Source organism: Hydractinia symbiolongicarpus, chromosome 11 (genome assembly GCF_029227915.1).
Source record: "Hydractinia symbiolongicarpus strain clone_291-10 chromosome 11, HSymV2.1, whole genome shotgun sequence".
Lineage (NCBI taxonomy): Eukaryota > Metazoa > Cnidaria > Hydrozoa > Anthoathecata > Hydractiniidae > Hydractinia > Hydractinia symbiolongicarpus.
Genome location: NC_079885.1, coordinates 5,605,934 through 5,623,758, shown reverse-complemented (window position 1 = coordinate 5,623,758; position 17,825 = coordinate 5,605,934). Strand labels below are relative to the sequence as shown.

The 17,825-nt window shown below is 37.3% G+C and overlaps 3 protein-coding genes across 6 annotated transcripts; all 3 read right to left on the bottom strand.

Moving 5' to 3' along the window:
• Nucleotides 1-1,384: 1,384 nt before the first annotated feature.
• Nucleotides 1,385-6,183, bottom strand: LOC130614165 (transmembrane protein 42-like). 4 transcript variants are annotated; one of them, XM_057435575.1, is made up of 4 exons: nt 5,265-6,183; nt 3,035-3,175; nt 1,684-1,815; nt 1,385-1,598 (listed from the first exon to the last, which is right to left on the bottom strand). In XM_057435575.1, the coding sequence occupies exons 1-4, from the start codon at nt 5,436-5,438 to the stop codon at nt 1,593-1,595; spliced, it is 453 nt and encodes a 150-aa protein (XP_057291558.1). In that variant the 5' UTR covers nt 5,439-6,183; the 3' UTR covers nt 1,385-1,592. The 4 variants fall into 4 exon arrangements, with proteins under 4 accessions (XP_057291558.1, XP_057291559.1, XP_057291557.1 ...); XM_057435576.1 differs by having other exon boundaries at nt 1,385-1,815; nt 5,361-6,174; XM_057435574.1 differs by having other exon boundaries at nt 1,385-1,815; nt 5,265-6,138.
• Nucleotides 6,184-6,381: 198 nt separating this feature from the next.
• Nucleotides 6,382-10,032, bottom strand: LOC130614496 (uncharacterized protein K02A2.6-like). The gene has a single exon (XM_057435924.1). The coding sequence runs from the start codon at nt 10,030-10,032 to the stop codon at nt 6,382-6,384; it is 3,651 nt and encodes a 1,216-aa protein (XP_057291907.1).
• A 999-nt stretch (nt 10,033-11,031) lies between these two features.
• On the bottom strand, nt 11,032-17,708 carry LOC130614156 (uncharacterized). The gene is made up of 7 exons (XM_057435564.1): nt 16,509-17,708; nt 16,185-16,417; nt 14,846-16,073; nt 14,233-14,726; nt 13,933-14,117; nt 13,525-13,841; nt 11,032-13,442 (listed from the first exon to the last, which is right to left on the bottom strand). Exons 1-7 carry the CDS (start codon nt 16,658-16,660, stop codon nt 11,339-11,341), a joined length of 4,713 nt encoding a protein of 1,570 aa, XP_057291547.1. The 5' UTR covers nt 16,661-17,708; the 3' UTR covers nt 11,032-11,338.
• Nucleotides 17,709-17,825: the final 117 nt, after the last annotated feature.

Genomic DNA, 17,825 nt, shown 5'->3' with positions numbered 1-17,825 from the left:
TTTAATGTTTTAAAAATAAACAAAATGCAATGCACAGCCGTTATAATTAAGTTTACATCCCGTCGACAAAAAATTGCCGGTGGTATATCATTGGCCTGTTTTAATACGTTTCATGTATTCAATGTTTTACGTCGGCAGTTTTTTTCTTCAATACACGAAGTGCAGTTACTTTTAAAATTTCGTTGTTTATACGTCTGTATACGCCTAAGCCGAGTGTTAACGTGAATTAGAAATTCTGAATAACATTATTCACGTAAATATGTCTATTAAATAAAATAAATAAATTCTTGCGAAATCTAAAAAAATCAAAACTTCGATTCGCGAAATTAAATACACGAAACTCAGAAAAAGAAAACCCACTTTATGGAAGCTTAACGAAAATTGCCTTCTAGGTTATACATGTGAAAAAAAAATCTTTGGTTAATTCTTGATTTTCGAGAGACGACCAAAAAAGCTGGTAAGCATTGTAACTACATTTGAAAAAAGTTTATTTTCGCTCCAAAAGAGTAAACGTTCTCACTTGCAATATATCTTTACGATTTTAGCAAAAGTCAAAAATTGTTGTCCAAATTTGGGGTTTGGAGCTTTTAGGTGAAATTAGTATTTTTGGTTCAAATTTTAGGTTAGGTTTTTTAGAAGAGGGCCCACTCTCTTCCTAAAGGAAATCAAAGTACGCAAAAATAATCAAATTTGCCCTGCCCTGAAAATATATTTTGCGTACTAATTTACTGATCATCACTACCTGAAATCTCGATTTCAAAGAACATAGAAGCACTAGTATGCATTACACGCTATAAAAGGTACCTCTAAAACGATTTTAATATCATTGACTGGCTTTATGTTCTATAAACTTATATGTTTCTATGCAAAATTTCCAAAACATATAGCTAGCTAGTTCAGAAGGTTTGAAGTTAGTTTTGGATGCCCAATATGATATTTAAGATGATTTAATTTGTTGTTTTTGCCCTCAGTGATCATAAACTTTTCCACCGCCATTAGCTCGACTTTCGTGTAAGTCAATAAGGACAAAAACCAACAGATGTGTCGTAGCCCCTAAATTTTGCATGTTTTGGTCAATTTCCTTAAAATCAGTGTCCGGGAGATTATCCGGAGAGTCTTAATTCGCTAAATTTAATTTCCTTTTTCTGTCTTCTATCACCCTAAAGATATAAACGAGGATAAACGGACGCCACATTTCGAAAAATATTGTAAAAAGTTGTCACGATTTCATCTAGGGAAAATAACAATAAAAAAGATCCAAAATGTTTTGCTCGTGAAATTATTATTGGTAAGGCAGTAAACTTTTTGCGTCGTTGCTGGATCCCATGAAGACAGCATGCCTTCATGGGATCCAGCAACGAAGACAGCATGTATACACTAAAAATTAGTTTCTCTTTCCACTATTGATATGTTCATTTTAACAAGGGTACCACAAATTAAAAAAACATACAATATAGAGTTTATATCATCTACAAAACTGTTTTTTGATGAATTGAGTCAACTGCAAATCATCCTTGCTTACTCATAGAGTTATTTCTGATCAGCCCGAAATTTACCATACATCTTCTGACCATTTAGCAAAAGCAGGTAATTTATTCCTGAAAGGTTACCAATTTTTTGCATATCATTCGAACAACTACAATTCTCATCGTGTATAGAAACTGCAATAACAAGTTACGACACCTTCGAATCCTTTACATCATATTGTGTTCTTGAAGAAGAGTGGATAAGTGACAGCCCTGCAATAATGAAGCATGAACCTAGCCACCAAGTGAGAGATAACCTCTCGCCAAATAATATCACACCAAGCCATGCCTATAAAACGAGTGTTTCAAAACTAACGATGCTAAGGAGAATATTGTAATAAATTATCACTCTCCTTATTAGCAAATAGCATAAAAAAACTTAAGTGCTTTAAATTTCTGTTAGAGGATATGCATCAGTTTTACATTGGCCAAATGACACTGAAGGCTATTAATTTTTTGTGGGACTTTCTGACATGATTATGGGTCCTTGAAAAGATAAGTTTCGCGGAATTTAGTTTGGTATATTCGATTTTATAGAAAATTAATTTTTGGGATTTAATACAAGGACCTTAATGGAATGATTTTTCTATCAACTAGCTTTACTTTTTGCACTGTTCTGTGAAATGTACTTGCAAAATTATTATTTGCAACATCATTTTGCAGTATTTAGTGCTTTTTTAGAGAGGAGAAGATTTGTACAAAAAAATTATTTTCCAAATAAGACAAAATTTCGTGAAGTAAACAAAAAATACATGCTAAAAATTGATAATAAAGATATCGATTTTTGTGCACTGTAAAAATGCCATTTCAGAACAAATATTTTTTAATATTTTCAAATACAGTAAAAAATTTTCTTTAATTTAGGGCAGAAATTCAAGTGCATTTTCTCTAATATTCAAATTTTCGTAATTTTTTTTTGCCTGCAAGTACAACATCATATTCTGCAACAATTTTGCAGTGTAAAAGTCGTAATCAAAGACGTGATTTTTTCGAGCTGCATCGACTTCTTTTTACAATTTTAACCGAGTTAAAACAAACTTATTTTGGGTATATCAGGTTCCCTACAACAAAAATTAAAATAAATGGTTTCCAACAAGATATCACTCTATTTCTTCTAACCAGCATAATAAAGAATTAAAACATTTTCGCTCATATAAATATTGCACACTTTATAAACGTTTTTTGCACGAATGTACGAATAAACATGACTAATTTGCACTTTTTAATTTTAAATATTGTAAAAATACTGACAAACACTTGTTTTTTATAAGCAAACTGTTTCTTAATCTCAGCTTAAATTACGCTAATGTTTATCATTTTTCACATCTTTCTAAAGATTCAAGCATTTCCCATTTTCGTGTGGTAAATTTCTAAAAATTTTATAAAATTTCAAACAATTAACCTAACTTATGCTTGATTTTTTTCTTCTATTCCTTCTATTTTCAGCATTCATAAGTAAGCAAAAACATGTAGGTTAAAACAGCATTAAAGTTATAATATTAACTTACCGAAACAAAGAAATTGGCTGCTGTGTTACAGACGGTTACTTCAATAGTTGACACAGAATATGCAAGAGCTTTTGTAAACAATGTCCACATCGTCATGTTAAAAATTAACAAGAGTGAAAACATCGAGACTCGAATTGCTATCTAAATGTACGTTAACATGTATTTAATAAACAAAATGAAACCTGAATAGTATAAAAGAATAAAATTCTGTGTCTAGCATAGCAGGATTAATAAATTTTATACCATAAGGTCAGGGGAAAAACTATTCTGTATTGCAACTGAGTTGTTAACCGTTTTCGTTTTTTGCAGGAAAATCTTAAGTTGATCAAAATAGCCCTTCCAGAAAACAAGACTATATGTATTTAGTGTATGGCCACTATATATATATGTATTTTTGTTTAACAAATGTTTAACAGATTTGTATAAATCATAAAAAACAACTGAGATAAGCCCCACGGCTTTATTTTATTGACATCCCAAAATGTTGTGAAACACAAACATATCAAACTTGCTGATGCACTAAATTTGACTTTTTGGGGGATGAAGAGCCATTTTATTGTAAACTGATAAAGCCCATGGAAAAGGCCTAAAAATACTAGTTACTTAATTGCCACAATTAACCTGATAATTGCTGACTACTAATAATCTCGACTTTACAAAAACATAAACATATAAAAGCACTACCTTAAAGGGGCACTCTGGTGAAAAAAAATATTTGAAAAAAATGGTATTTTGATAAGACAATACATAAATATGTCAGAATAATTAAGAATTACAATCGTTAAAAATCTTTATTTATAACTTAATCGCATCTGTAAACATCTTCAATTTTAAATAAATTTGCAAGGTCGCGTAAAGTCGAGAGGACTAGGTCCGAATAAATAAGCATACGTCAGTCTTTTTCAGGAATATTTGAGTAGGTGTGCAATGATTCGCACGTGTAAATCAAGTAATGCGTGTGATGTAAAACGCATGTGCAAAGAATGTTACGGCTGTGATACAGGCTCCGAGGTTATTTTAGTTGTGCATTCATTTTGCGGTAAAAAAGTCGGGGAACACAATGATCGAGCGTCTACTGGTATAGTGACTCTCTCAATCTTAACTTAATGTCTGAAACAGTATGCAGACTATACTGTCATTTTTATATTTCATGTTTATTTTTGCAAATTTGAAAAAATCTTCATCTACGTGGCTTAAATAAAACTTCAAAATTCATTCAGAAAGTTCAGCTACACTTTATCAAAATTTTTACAGAAAAAAAATTATACTGCCTGTTGGTTTCGTATTTACAGGGAAAAAATCCATTAAATTCGGATCCGCTATGTTTTCCAATTATTTTGTCAAATGAAGAAATTATTTACAATTAAATCCATGATAAAATGTCTATTCCGCCTGCAAGTGCAGTTTTGCAGACTTGCTTCATCCGTGCTCAGTCGGCGTCACCTCCGCATTAGTTAAGACCCGCATGGCTAGATTTCTTGTGTAAGACTTGGTTACCAACGGTGAAGGGGCCAGGCAAAAGAAATTTATGTCCACGTAGTTCTTTAAACACGCCTCTCCTGAAAAAGACTGATACGTCACATCGTGCAGAAAGTCCATGAGCTCAGCAGCACACCTTCTAAAAGTTTGTTTACTTACTGTTTACATTGCTCGTTGATAAGACGTCTTGTAATAATGACGAAAATTATAACTTAGAAAACATAGAATCGGATAATTCTCTTCATGAAAAAGACTTTACAAAGCTACAGCCACACGAATTCAAACCTCTTTTGTCTCACAAGGGAGAAATTAATAATGATGCTAAGTGACGAGGTGTCTTTTACTGACTCAAAGCAACGTACTTAGCAAAATATTTTCTTTTTAAAGAAATAAAAAATATATTTAATCATTATTTTCGTCAAAAAATTTATCATTTGCTTCAGTAAAAAATATTTCTTTACAAGCCAATTTATTTTTATTTCATAGTTATGCAATATTTTTCCTCCACATGCGCTTTTTTGTGCACAAAGCTGTTTTAGAACCTGCATTATCAGCATTACATGGAGCCTTAAACAGTTATAAAGATTAAAGAAAATAGGTACATTTACCCCCTGAAAAGGCTGGATTCTGTGAAAACTTACTTCTTTACACTTAGACATAAAAATTCATTTCTTTGTGTCATTCGCCAAACAATTCCCCAGCAAAATATACTAATTTTTGTTTTTTTACTGGAAGCAACAGAAATACTTACAGTTACAATAACCCCATCAAATATATTACCCAGGAAAGTAAAGGCAGTATAATTTCTAAACAATTCAATATCTCCAAAAGCAAACTTTCCACACACCGATGCACATGCAGCACAGCAACCAGAAAGAAAGCCCAACATTAAGTGATACCATGATCTCTTGAATATAGTGAACATTCTAAATAACTATCATCAAATTTGTGTACACTGTTTATGGATATGTTATGTTATATGAATGGTAAGGCTGTAAGGTCTAATAGGCAGGTTACATGTCAAGTTTTTTGGTGACAAGCATGATTGAACTCTTTTTATATTGTCATGGTGAAGATCAAAATTTAAATTGAGTTTGGAATGGAAATAACATGTGTTTAAAGTTTATCACAACTACAAATGTAAAAGTATATAATATGGTTTGTGGTGTTGACTTTTCCATTCAACTACCCAACTAATCATGCATGAGGTTCTCCAAACCTAGAGAGCTGGGGACAGCCAATTAAGGACCCAGGAGCGTAAGTGTGGGCAAGCAAGGCACCATAGTTTAGTAGTTATTTTACTCTGGTACTTTGTGCGGGAGACCAGGGTTCAATTCCCGTTGGTGGTGATTCAATATGGACAAGTAAACGTTACCATAGCTCCGGGTTAACCCAAGCCATGTAAGGGACATTGGGGAGATGGCACACTGGTGGGCCTCTTGATGTTGCAGGGAGTTGTCTAGTAAAGCGCAAAACCTAATAGGGTGTGTGTAGCTCAAAATGAGCATTAAATACTCTGGGGATCCCCATGTAAGTCATGGCCCCTTCTCGAAATAAAAGACAGGGTATATCCCTCGATATTTGTAATGTTAGCTCGTCATGTAAAAATCACTGTGATGATTCAAAACATATGTTTACTTTTCAGGTCCATCTTACGATCTACTAAACAATGACCTACAGATCCGTAACAAAATATAAAAGCAAAGGCGATGTCGGAAGGCATGTAAGCTCCGCGTGCGCGAGAGGCAACGCAGATATCAATCTCTCCCAACTTAACAAAATGGTTCCTAGTAGAATTAAATATCAACATAAGACTATGTGCACCAGCAAAGCACAACAACTGGCTAGTTGAGTTCATGTGTTCGTAGTTACGCAGTAACGAAATCTTTGAAACGAGGTGGTGGTTTAACGTTTCGAGTACGTGTGTTTCTATTTGGAACGAAGAGTTCTTCATCATTCACCTCTTCCTCGCCATACGCAATGGTCTCGTCACTGGATGGGCTTTCTGTGACAACGGTATCATCAGATGACGTCAAGTCGGTTTTGTTCCCAGGGTCGTTTACAGTTGGTGGCAGGTCAAAATCGTCATCAGAGCTTTCTGTTGCAGAATCGGTTGTCACTGTCGGTTGTTGAAGATGTCGTTTATTTGACCGCTGGTTATTTCGCATGAAGTAGGGTTTGACGTGAGAGGAAGTGCGCATCATAGTTTTTGTACCGTCTTCAATGAAAATTGCATTTCCTTTTACAGCAGTAACAGTACAAGGTTCATCGCGCCATCTAGGGGTAAATTTGTTGCGATGTGTTGACTGATTGGCCACGAGAACCTTTTGCCCAGGTTGGATGACATGACTGCGAGCATTGTTGCGTTTGTCTGCATATTTCGCGATTCTCTCTTTTTGGATGCGGTCTCGGTTTTTAACGACAGACATGGTGTTTTTGGAACTTGTGGTTGAGGCTGGTAGCTTGTCTTTAACCGGTCTGTTAAACAGAAGCTCTGCAGGAGTGGCACCAGTGGTTGCGTGCGGTGTGGTACGGTATGCTAATAGGTAATTCTGGAGGGCAGTTCGCCAGTTCTGATTTTCAGCAATTGCAGCTTGGATGGTTTTCTTCAGATTTCTGTTGAACCTTTCAACCTCACCATTTGCCTCAGGATGATATGGGGTAACTTTGCGGTGCTCCACCCCAAATTCTTTCATCAAAGTAGCGAAATCTGTATTGCTCCGGAATTGTGGTCCATTGTCGGTCACTATTATCTCTGGCGCACCATAACGACAAAACATTTTACGAAGTTTGTCAACGATATTAGCAGCAGTTATTCGGCGGATAATCTCTACCTCGGGATATCTGCTGTAATAGTCAATGCATACTAGCAGGTGTTCACCAGTAGGGAACGGACCGCAAAGGTCACAACCCAACATCAACCAAGCTGAATCAGGTATTTCTGTCATTACTACTGGAGTTTTGATTTGTGCACCAGCGGTGACTTGACATCCATGACATGACTTAATGTGGGCTTCAACCGAGGAGCCCATGCGTGGCCACCATACTTTTTTCCGCAGACGTTGTTTTGTGCGTACTTGTCCCTGATGTCCTTCATGTGCAATGGAGATGATGCTTTCTCGCAGGGTTGGCGGGATGACAATTTTGTTGGCAAACATGAGAATGTCATTGACAATGGATAGTTGCAAACGTGAGGGATAATACTCTCTAATAACATCCAATTTTGGAATGGTTCCAGATGCAAGGTGTTTCTTAATGAGGGCAATGGCAGGATCATCATTCTGTGCATCACGAATGTCTTTCTTTGGTATGGCAACTGGTAGTTGTTTACTTTGAATAAAGTTGACAAATTCCTCAGTCATTCGGTGCGATGGTGTATTGTCTTGCATCGGGTTTGACCGTGACAGGTAATCTGCTCCATTGGTTCTGCCTGGGTGATACTCAACCTTGAATGCGTATGGCATGAGTCTCATAACCCAGCGTTCAATGCGTGGTGGAAGCTGTTTCCTACGAGGGGAGAACATTGTCACTAGCGGCTTGTGGTCGGTTTTAACAACAAATTCTATACCATAAAGATAGATTCGAAACCGCTCTATTGCAAATAGGATAGCCAAGCACTCCTTTTCAATCTGGCTATATCTTGTTTCTGCATTTAGTAGTGAGCGACTGGCATATCCAATTGGTTTTAAGATACCATCTGGCTGACGTTGCATTATAACTGCGCCAAGCCCAACAGGGGATGCATCAGTAAAGATTTCGGTGTATGCGTCAGGTTGATAGTAAGCAAGTGTCGCACTGGATAACAGCATGATCTTAAGATCATTGAACGCTTGTCGTTGCGCATCACCCCAGCTCCATTTGGTGTCTTTGCTGAGTAGTTGACGCAATGGTGCAGTCACAGTTGAGAAGTGTGGTAAGAATTTGGAGCAGTATGTCACCATGCCGAGAAAGGATTGCAATTCTTTCACATTAGTTGGTGGTTTGAGGTCAGCTATAGCTCGTACTTTCCTCTCATCCGGTGCAATTCCATCTTTTGACAACTTGTGACCCATGTAGATAAGCTCAGTCTTCAGAAACTCGCATTTCTTTAGGTTTACTGTGAGATTTTTCTCTTGGAGACGCTCAAATACGCATTGCATGCGATCCAGTAGATCTTGATTACTAGTGCCACCAATAATGATATCATCTGAGATGTTACGTACTTTAGATAGTCCTGATAGTGCAAGTTCCAATTCTCGTTGATACTGTTCAGCGGCAGAGGCGATTCCATATATCAGCCTTGTGAATCTGAATATACCACGGTGTGTTGCAAAGGCCGTAAGGTCTCTGCTAGCCTCGTCTAGAGCAATTTGGTGGTATCCCTTGTTCAGGTCCAGCTTTGTGAACACTGTGCACCCGTTGAACTCATGCAGCACTTCTTCCAGAGTTGGTATCTGATACGGTTCTCTTATGACTGCGGTGTTTGCAACACGCATGTCAACACACATACGTATGCCATCAGAAGGTGTTTTCTTAGGTACGATCACAAGGGGATTAACCCATGATGGTGGTGATTCTATGGGCTCGATGACACCGAGTTCTAAGAGTTTTTCTAATTCCATGTCCAGTTGTTGCTGCATTAGGATCGGTAGACGTCTGGCTTTCTGTGCGACTGGAGTTACCGTGGGATCTATTTGGATTTTGAGGTTGACATCTTTCAGTTTTCCAAGGCCCTCAAACCTGTCACCATAATTGCAAAGCAGTTGTTTTAATACACCGTCCTCGGAGGTAGAGATGTGGTTCACCTTGTCGTTCATGGTTCCACCTGGGCCAACTCGGAGTAGGTCCAATTTGCAAGCAGTTTCCACACCCAATATGGTGACAGAAGATTGTGGTACAACAACAAATCTGGTAGACACGACTTTCTCTCCAGCACCAACGACAACCCATATGCAGCCATTAACTTTGAGCGGTGACGACGCACCAAAAGCAAAAACTTTCTTGTGGTATGGAAGGATAGGTGACTTTAATTTTAGTGCACTAAGGGTGCTTTTGCTGATTACATTGATGGTACTTCCACTGTCTATGAGCACATTGACACGTTGTCCATCTACATCTACTGGGTACATGGAATTTTTATGGTTGGGACAGTTAGGGTCATTGTCGATGGCTAACACAAAATCATCATCCGAGGAGGAGGTATCAGCAGTGACATAGCGAACAGTTGCCTTAGTTGATCGACATACATTGCTAAAATGTCCCTGTATTCCGCATTTGTGACAAGACTTTCCTTTTGTAACAATGCATTTGTCTGCACGATGATCTTTTTTACCACACCGGTAACAGTACGGTTGATTATTCTGCGACGGTCCTGTGTGAATTGTAGGTGGTGTTTTAGCAATTCCACTTTTTCTTAGACCGGTGCGTTTTATCTTTCTTGAGATAAAATTTACATCATCTTGCTCAGAATCTTCATCTTCTTGGTTGCGACTAAGGGTCGATTTGGTATACTGTGCCACTTGGTGATCAGCAGCTTCCATTATTGTTGCAATGTCGCATAGTTTTACCAAAGTTAACTCACTCTCGTTTTCGGAGTTTACGTGATGTACATTTTTCAATAACTTGATCAACTATCTCGTCATCTATGTCTCTGAACTCACATGTTTTCGCCAGTGTTCGCAAACGTGTGACATATTGTGAGATAGATTCTGACTCCTTTTGGGCACATGTACGAAATACATGACGTTCGTAGCGTTTGTTTTTCTTCGGAAGAAAATATGTATCTAATGCAGTGCATGCTTTAACATAATCATTTTGGCCATCTGCGGCCTCTGGCTCAGGTAACGTGTCAAAAAGTTCACGTAAATCTTCACCCGCACAGTGTAACAGAAGAGCTTTCTTCTGGGTGTTATCGGTAATACCTGCAGCTACTAAATACAGGTCAAACCCATTTCTCCACCTCTTCCAGCGGGTGCCTAGACTAGTAACGTCGCCATTTGTATCAAAGTGTGGAGGACAACTGATGTCCACTGCCCTAGCCATAATGTAAACACAACACGTCTCTGTGGCTAGCTCTCGAAGTGGGTAAGCAGAAATAATTGAATAATATCGTTCTAGATATCACAAAGGAAGTAGAAAAAGTAAAATTGTCCTGTATGTAGGGAGATTCGTCAGGATTAACAAAGATAAACTCGCAGCGCCAGTGTGATGATTCAAAACATATGTTTACTTTTCAGGTCCATCTTACGATCTACTAAACAATGACCTACAGATCCGTAACAAAATATAAAAGCAAAGGCGATGTCGGAAGGCATGTAAGCTCCGCGTGCGCGAGAGGCAACGCAGATATCACAATCACACACATCTATTATATCTAGCTATCTATCTAGCACTAAGAAAGGGTGGTGCCAAAACAACAAACATGACTAGGTTGATTCACAAGAATTTTAGTCGGGGCGCTGAGTTAATTTATTTTGGGAAATTTAGGAGAACTTCTGATATTTACACAGCACAATCGTATATATAAAAGCATTTAAAAAACATTTACTGGCCTTCTTGAATTTTCTTGCTTGTCCTATTTTTAGAAATGACGTCACAGCATAAAAAAGCTAACAGCCACAACTATAAAACCCCACAGAAAACATATTGCCGTGAGCATTTTTTGTCGAAATGTAAAACAAAATGGGACTCAATAACGCCGAAGTTACTTTCGGCTCCGTAATTATGATATTAATGCGCATAAATCTTGTCACCAAACCTCTGTATGAGAAAATATCGAATATTTGACAGGAAATACACTAACTAATTTATTATCTAACATATACTTAAAAACCAAGAATATTAATGTTAATCTGAAAATAAAGTTTCTTCATCTTCTGTGTCATCCTCACTTTCGTCATCAGAACTATCGACTTCAACATCATTTTCGAGAATTATCTCGTCGTTGTCTGATCCTTGATCAACACAGTTACAGGAGCATAAATCTGTGCAAGGCAAATCGTATGAGCTGCAAACACAAGTTTCTTTGGCGCAAGATGATGACTTACGGCAAGAGCAAGAAACCATTTCCAATAGAGCATCTGGTGCAGGTCGTCTTAATAGCCAAATGATCTCTAGTTTCTCACCGTTGACATTCCATCCATGTCCATTTGGGCTTGGTAGGTTTGGATTTGCAACCAAAGAATTTCGAACTATCGCTGTGATATATGAAACTCTTTTACAATGATTTAGTAGTGCATCTCGAGTTGGAGGAAGCTGTTGCGGCTCAGGTGTAGGTTTACACGAACAGAACTTTTTGTAGCGTGTGTCATCTGTGTTAGTTGCACTGACTCCATATAATTTGCAAACAAATTGCTCAATGTGTGGAAAGAGGTCAACATCAAATGTCGCAGATTTACCTAGCTTGGCAAACACATTTTGAAATATTTCGTTAGCTTTCAATAAGTTGTATGGCTTCACTTTCCCTATGCCGTGAAATGCACTTGTGAAGTCATTACCTGTAAAAGCATGGAAAGCTGGAAGAGCCTCTGCAATTGCGGGACCAACAGCATCTCGAATTTTGGTCACACTTAAGATTCGTTTCCGTCCACCCGAACCGATCTGTAGATAAATGTTGATTCCAATTTTATTTTCAAAATGTACAGCATATATGACAATGTCACTGTCCACGGTTACGATGCATGCATTATCAACGCCAGTCACGCTTGCGTGGTTGCAACAAAGAAATACCTTGGTGTCTGCCTCTTCTTGGTGGTTTTCTAAGGACGATTCTTCTTCACAACATACACGACCGTTGACGACATATATTTTGAAAAATTTTGACAAACAATTGAAGTAAATTTCACGACGATCTAGTAGACCTACAAATCGACTTTCATTGGACCAGTCGTTTAATAAAAACTGAGTGATTTCTTTTTTGTTTTCGTCGTTGCGCATGTACTTCTTCAACTGAGATGGCTTCTTTTGATCTCTTCGTTCGATGCGTACTCGGAGTGTTCCATCTGCGGTACGTCTGCTTCTCTCATAGCCTTTCACAGAATTCTGGAAGTACTGGTCAGTAACGAAGTAGATGATTTGAGACTTACACCGCAAGATTCTCTTTAAAAGAAACTCTGATATATCCCCGAATGTGAGGAGTGGAATACCATCCAATTGCTGCAGCAAAACCATTCCATCAAAAATCGTACAACAATTCGTGGGTAAGGATTCTTCTGGGTCAATACCCTCTTCTATTTTCGCCAACAACTTAGACTTGACTGTTTTCACAAGCCCCCCATCTGGAAGAGCAAGAGCCCAAGGAATTGGACTCAAAGGGTAACTCAAGACTTCCTTCATCGAAATATTATTGCGGTTTTGTGCAATGATTAACAACTTTGCAAACACACTTCGTTCTGCAGCGATCGTAATGTTCTTCTCTTTTACCTTACACACCTTCTTCACTGCGACATCCTTAAACGTTTTGAGACGGTTTTTTTTAATTCGATCATAGAAGGAAATTTCATTTGACTTGATTCTTTTTTCAACAAATTCTTCCATCTCTTTTTTTCCAACAGAATGGGCTTCCAGTAAGTTTTTCTCGACGACTGTGGTAGCTTCCACACCAGAACAAATTTGAACAAGGCTGTCTCGGCTGTTAAATGGGCTTCCCCAAGAGACCAAAGTGTCGTAGCATCTCTGAACAGAAGCTTCGTCGAATTCCATTCTGGATTTACCTAATTCTTTGGGATGTGACATTTTTTGTTTGATTGTCAGCATGTCTTCGAGGATACTTATACATTTTGCAATAGTGTGGCTAGTAAATACCCATCTTTGTATAGTCCCAGGAGAAGTGCTGTATCCAGTTATTCCACCATGACATTTTTGTTCTCTGTTAATGGTTTGCTCTATGCATTGGTCACTGGGAACTTTATTGAATTTTCCAGGAGATCTTCTAACCGCAAAATTTCCGTTACTAAAGAGTTTTAATAAATTTTCTCAAAAAGCTACATGTTTAAACCACAAGTCGCCAACGCATTACGAAATATCAGACTTACGTGAATTCCTCACATATTCCGGGATGTGTTTCTGGCAAGCGCAGCATCTCCATGACATAGAATGTACAATAGCGGGAATAATTGGGACGGTCGTATGCAAAAAACCATGGCAGCATTTGGCGTGTTGCGTCTAGGTGCAATTCCCAGTTACCAATTTTTAAACCTCGTATAAATCCAAACAACACGTCCATCATCTCCATGAAAGACAACCAATACAATGCTGTTTTACCTGCTTGTTTAATATCACGTTCGTACTCTTCCATCAGTTCAAACAGACCTTCAAGGCCAGTCACATCTTGGAAAGATTGAAATGAAACCTGAACAGTAAAAGGAATAATCATCTGAAAACATGCTGCTCTAAAAAGTCAAAAAAGGCCCAAAGAAACAAAAGAAGCTAAATATTTGTACCTCTTTTAAGCAAGTTTGGAACTCCTCCGTTAAAATGTAGTCATTGAGATTTTTACCATGCTGTACTAACCAGTGTTCAAAATGTTCAATTTTTAAGCGATAAAGCGCTTCATAAACGTACTTCAACGTGCGTATGGCATGGTTGTAATGCTTTCCATTCAAAGTTCTCTCCACAGAACGTGTACCTAAAAGCAAGAAACTCCATTTCATTAAGAACAGGACTCACGTATTTCTCGGTAGTAGGCAGGGTTCACACTTCTCTCAAATTCATGGGACTTATATAAACAAAGGAACACTCACCCAATATGTTAGATTCAATAATCAAGTCACGCAAACCACCATCGGCGAACCGCTTACCAATTACAGCTATGAAAATACACGAAGTGTGAAATGCTCCCATCCTCAGTGAAATGAAAGTTTTTAGCTCCACATTGGCAGGATCTTGAAGAATTTCTACGGCTTTAGCATATATAGCTTGATCTAGAACAACGTCTGTTTCTAGCAATCCTAATGCTTCAGCTTTTACTTTCGATTGAACCAGAAGCTCCATAACTACATCCATCTTAGTAGGAGAATCATTAATCGCTGGTAAATACGATATTTCATGAGTTTGATGTGTGACTTCACCATCAAGCAAATAGTTGAAGCCGGTCCATGCAGGTATTGACTGTGGAACATTATTTTGTTTCGCTTGAAAGCGTAACAAGGCCCATATGGACTCGATACAAGCGGAAGTTGATAAATGATCTTCGATAGAGTCAAGACGAACATTTTTCATTGAAATAGGGTTGAATCTAAAAAATGTCGTAACTGTTGTTATTTATATAATGACCACATAAACACCGTTACAAATGTCGTTATAACGTCAATTTGATCATTTGTTAGTTTGCTACATACTTATTTTGAAACTCACCTTTTCTTGGTAGTGTACTCTTCCAGCTGATCAGGTATATATTTGAACGATCTTCTTCTTGGTGGCTTTGCGTAATTTATGCGTTCGCTATCAAAATCAACCATATCATCTCTTCTCAATTGAACTATTATGCCATTGGTACAATGCATCGACGTTCCACTTAAAGTTTCCGGGTTTATATCATTGTTATCCCAAACAAATGTTATGAATGATGATGGTTGTACGGAGTAGGGTACATAAAACTTCACCATTTGATTTTTTATTTCTTCGTTGGCTAAAAATGTTTCCAGGTATGCAGTTTCGTCATATGATATGCAATGTCCAAATCTGTTCAACCATTTAACCAAATCTTTCGAGCCCGTTTTTCTTTTTGTACAAAGCGATAATAATACATGTTTTGAAGTTTTGTGCTTAGTATTTGAAGCGCTATATATAATGTCCTGACATATCGAAGTTATAGTTGTCTGTTTCCGTTTGTGAGGTTGAGGTATCGAGCTCACAATAGATGTAATTAATTGATTTAACTTTGGTGGAATGATAGTACTTTCGGATAGTATGCTTCTTTCTGTCGGTGGCCAAATAGGATATGTGAACGGCATGTTTCTGATCTCTTCTCTTATTATTTCAGCTGCTATTTTGATAATTTCAATGTCAGTATCACGTTGCTTTTGGCTTTCACGATCAATAAGATTCCGTCGCCGTACATCAATTATAAGCCCCTTAGGTATTTTTTCAGAAAAAATAAATGTCCCTCCATACCGAGGTTGCCAAACTCCGATATCATCGGTGAAATGTTCCGTAACATATTTCAACATAGTTCGATCGGTGATACCGCCCTTTACGGAATGCTTGTTATAAATGTCAACCAAATCCTTCAGTAGTAGCACTTCGCATTTATTTAGAGCATGTAGCTCAACAAAGTCGAAAGTATGCTGCAATGCCTCTTTGTCTACTTGAGTGATTGCAGAAGGTGTTTTAACGGGCTTGGTGAAAGCTCGATAGCATGTTACATGATATCGCAATTCAAGTGCAACTATTCCCGTCCAATCGCGACCAGAAATATATCCTATCAACTCATCATTTGCCCCATTTTGTAGGGCTGCAGTCTGTAGCGTGAGAGCAGAACTTTCCGTTATACACTTGCTGAGTTTTTCGTAGCCACTACCTGTTGTACTCGTTTTTCTTTTTTGGCAGATACAGCACTCATCTTGCTTGGCAAGTGATTGACCTTAAATAAGATCAGTCAGACATTAGAAAAGTCACAAGAAATATAAAAGTCAGAATAGCCTGTTTGTGCACGATTACAACATAAAATTATAAAATTAAGATAAATATTTACCTGTTCTGCCTCTCTTTCTCTGTGACATTCGGATAGTTGAAGTTGGTTGTTGTTCTTCTATGTCGTTAACATATCCCGTTTCATCGTCGCTTGCTTCAGCTTTTTCTTTTTTCTTTTGTATGGTAGCTAATGTTTTTGGGTGGACATACGCATCTAAACATTTCTGATGAAATTTCAAATCGGAAAGATCGCCGCTCACTAAATCAGTGACATTTTCATCATTTCGAATTTCACTATAAAAAACAAAAGTATAGCGCTGTTACAATAAAGTCATGAAAACCATAAATTAAAAAATAAAACAATATAATCAAACTTGCAACATACCTTGCTATTTTCACTTTTTCGGCTGATTTTTCTGTGAATGCTCTTAACTTTGTTTCTTTCTTGTAATTGTTGTTGTGTATAATACATTTCACTTCTTGCTTACTTTTTTTAGCTGGAGATAGAACGAGTTTCATCGGTTTCTTTGAGCTCATTTTCGATAAATTTTCTTTCGCACATTCATTGCAACCTGTTTTTTATCCCTCCTCCAGCTGTAGAAACTCCCGCGTTACCACATTTAGCTCACGAATAAGAACACGGGGGTTTGTGTTGTTTGTTCAAATGTAACATATTTAGTTTCGAAAGAACAAAAATCTAAACTATCTGCTTTTACAAAAGCATTATATATTTAAAAAAAAGAATGAAATATTGAAAATTGATAACAACAGGTAATAAAATGTATTGTTAATGAATTCATTTTACATTCACCCCCGTGAAATTATTCGATCGGAAATAAAAGAATGTTTTGCAACATTCGATTTCATAAAAATATGGCGGTGAAGGACCGAAGAAAAACATCGTTCATACATGTTTATATTTTTTGTTTTTGGAATATATGCAAGTAGAATTAAGAAGGCCAGTAAGTAAAATCGTTTATACTTAGTATTTATGTATCATCTGGTGAAGTTTTTGTAAGTTCTCCCGAATTTGCACGAACTCGTTTATTTTTCAGAACTCAGCGCCCTGACTATTTGGCTATTCTGACAAAAACAATTTTGAATAAAATGACATATTTTGGCTCCGAGCAAATTTTGCATTTGAGATCCACAAGCAGAATACCAAATCTTAAAATTTCCTCCTGGCATTGTACCTGGATAGTTAGCTACACAAGTCTATAGCAAGACTAAAAAAGACGAAAAGTTTCTAAGAAAGAAATTCTTGGAAAAAACTTCAATCATTACTTAGGGTACCATATTTAATCCTAACGAAACCTACACACCACCAACATCTCTCCCTTAACCCCTTCCCATCCACTTTTCCCGCGACCACGACCAGATGACTTTTCCTGATTTTACCGGCGCTTGAAAAGTCTGAGATTTCAGTCCCCTCAGTCAAACGCTCTTTCAAAACGTTCGTTTTTGCGATACATTTTTGTTACATAAATCAAGATTTTTAGACGTTTTTAACCTAGTAATAAAAAAAAATTCGCAACATTTTTCTGAATGTCTCCTTACCAATTTTAGTCAAATGGATCCCTTCCAAAATAAAAATAATCTTAAAACTCTACACCATGCTCCGTACGTCTATATTTATCTTTCTATTTCACGAGAAGGCAAAAAAAAAAAAAAAAAGATAGAAACGCATACTACACATTGGAAA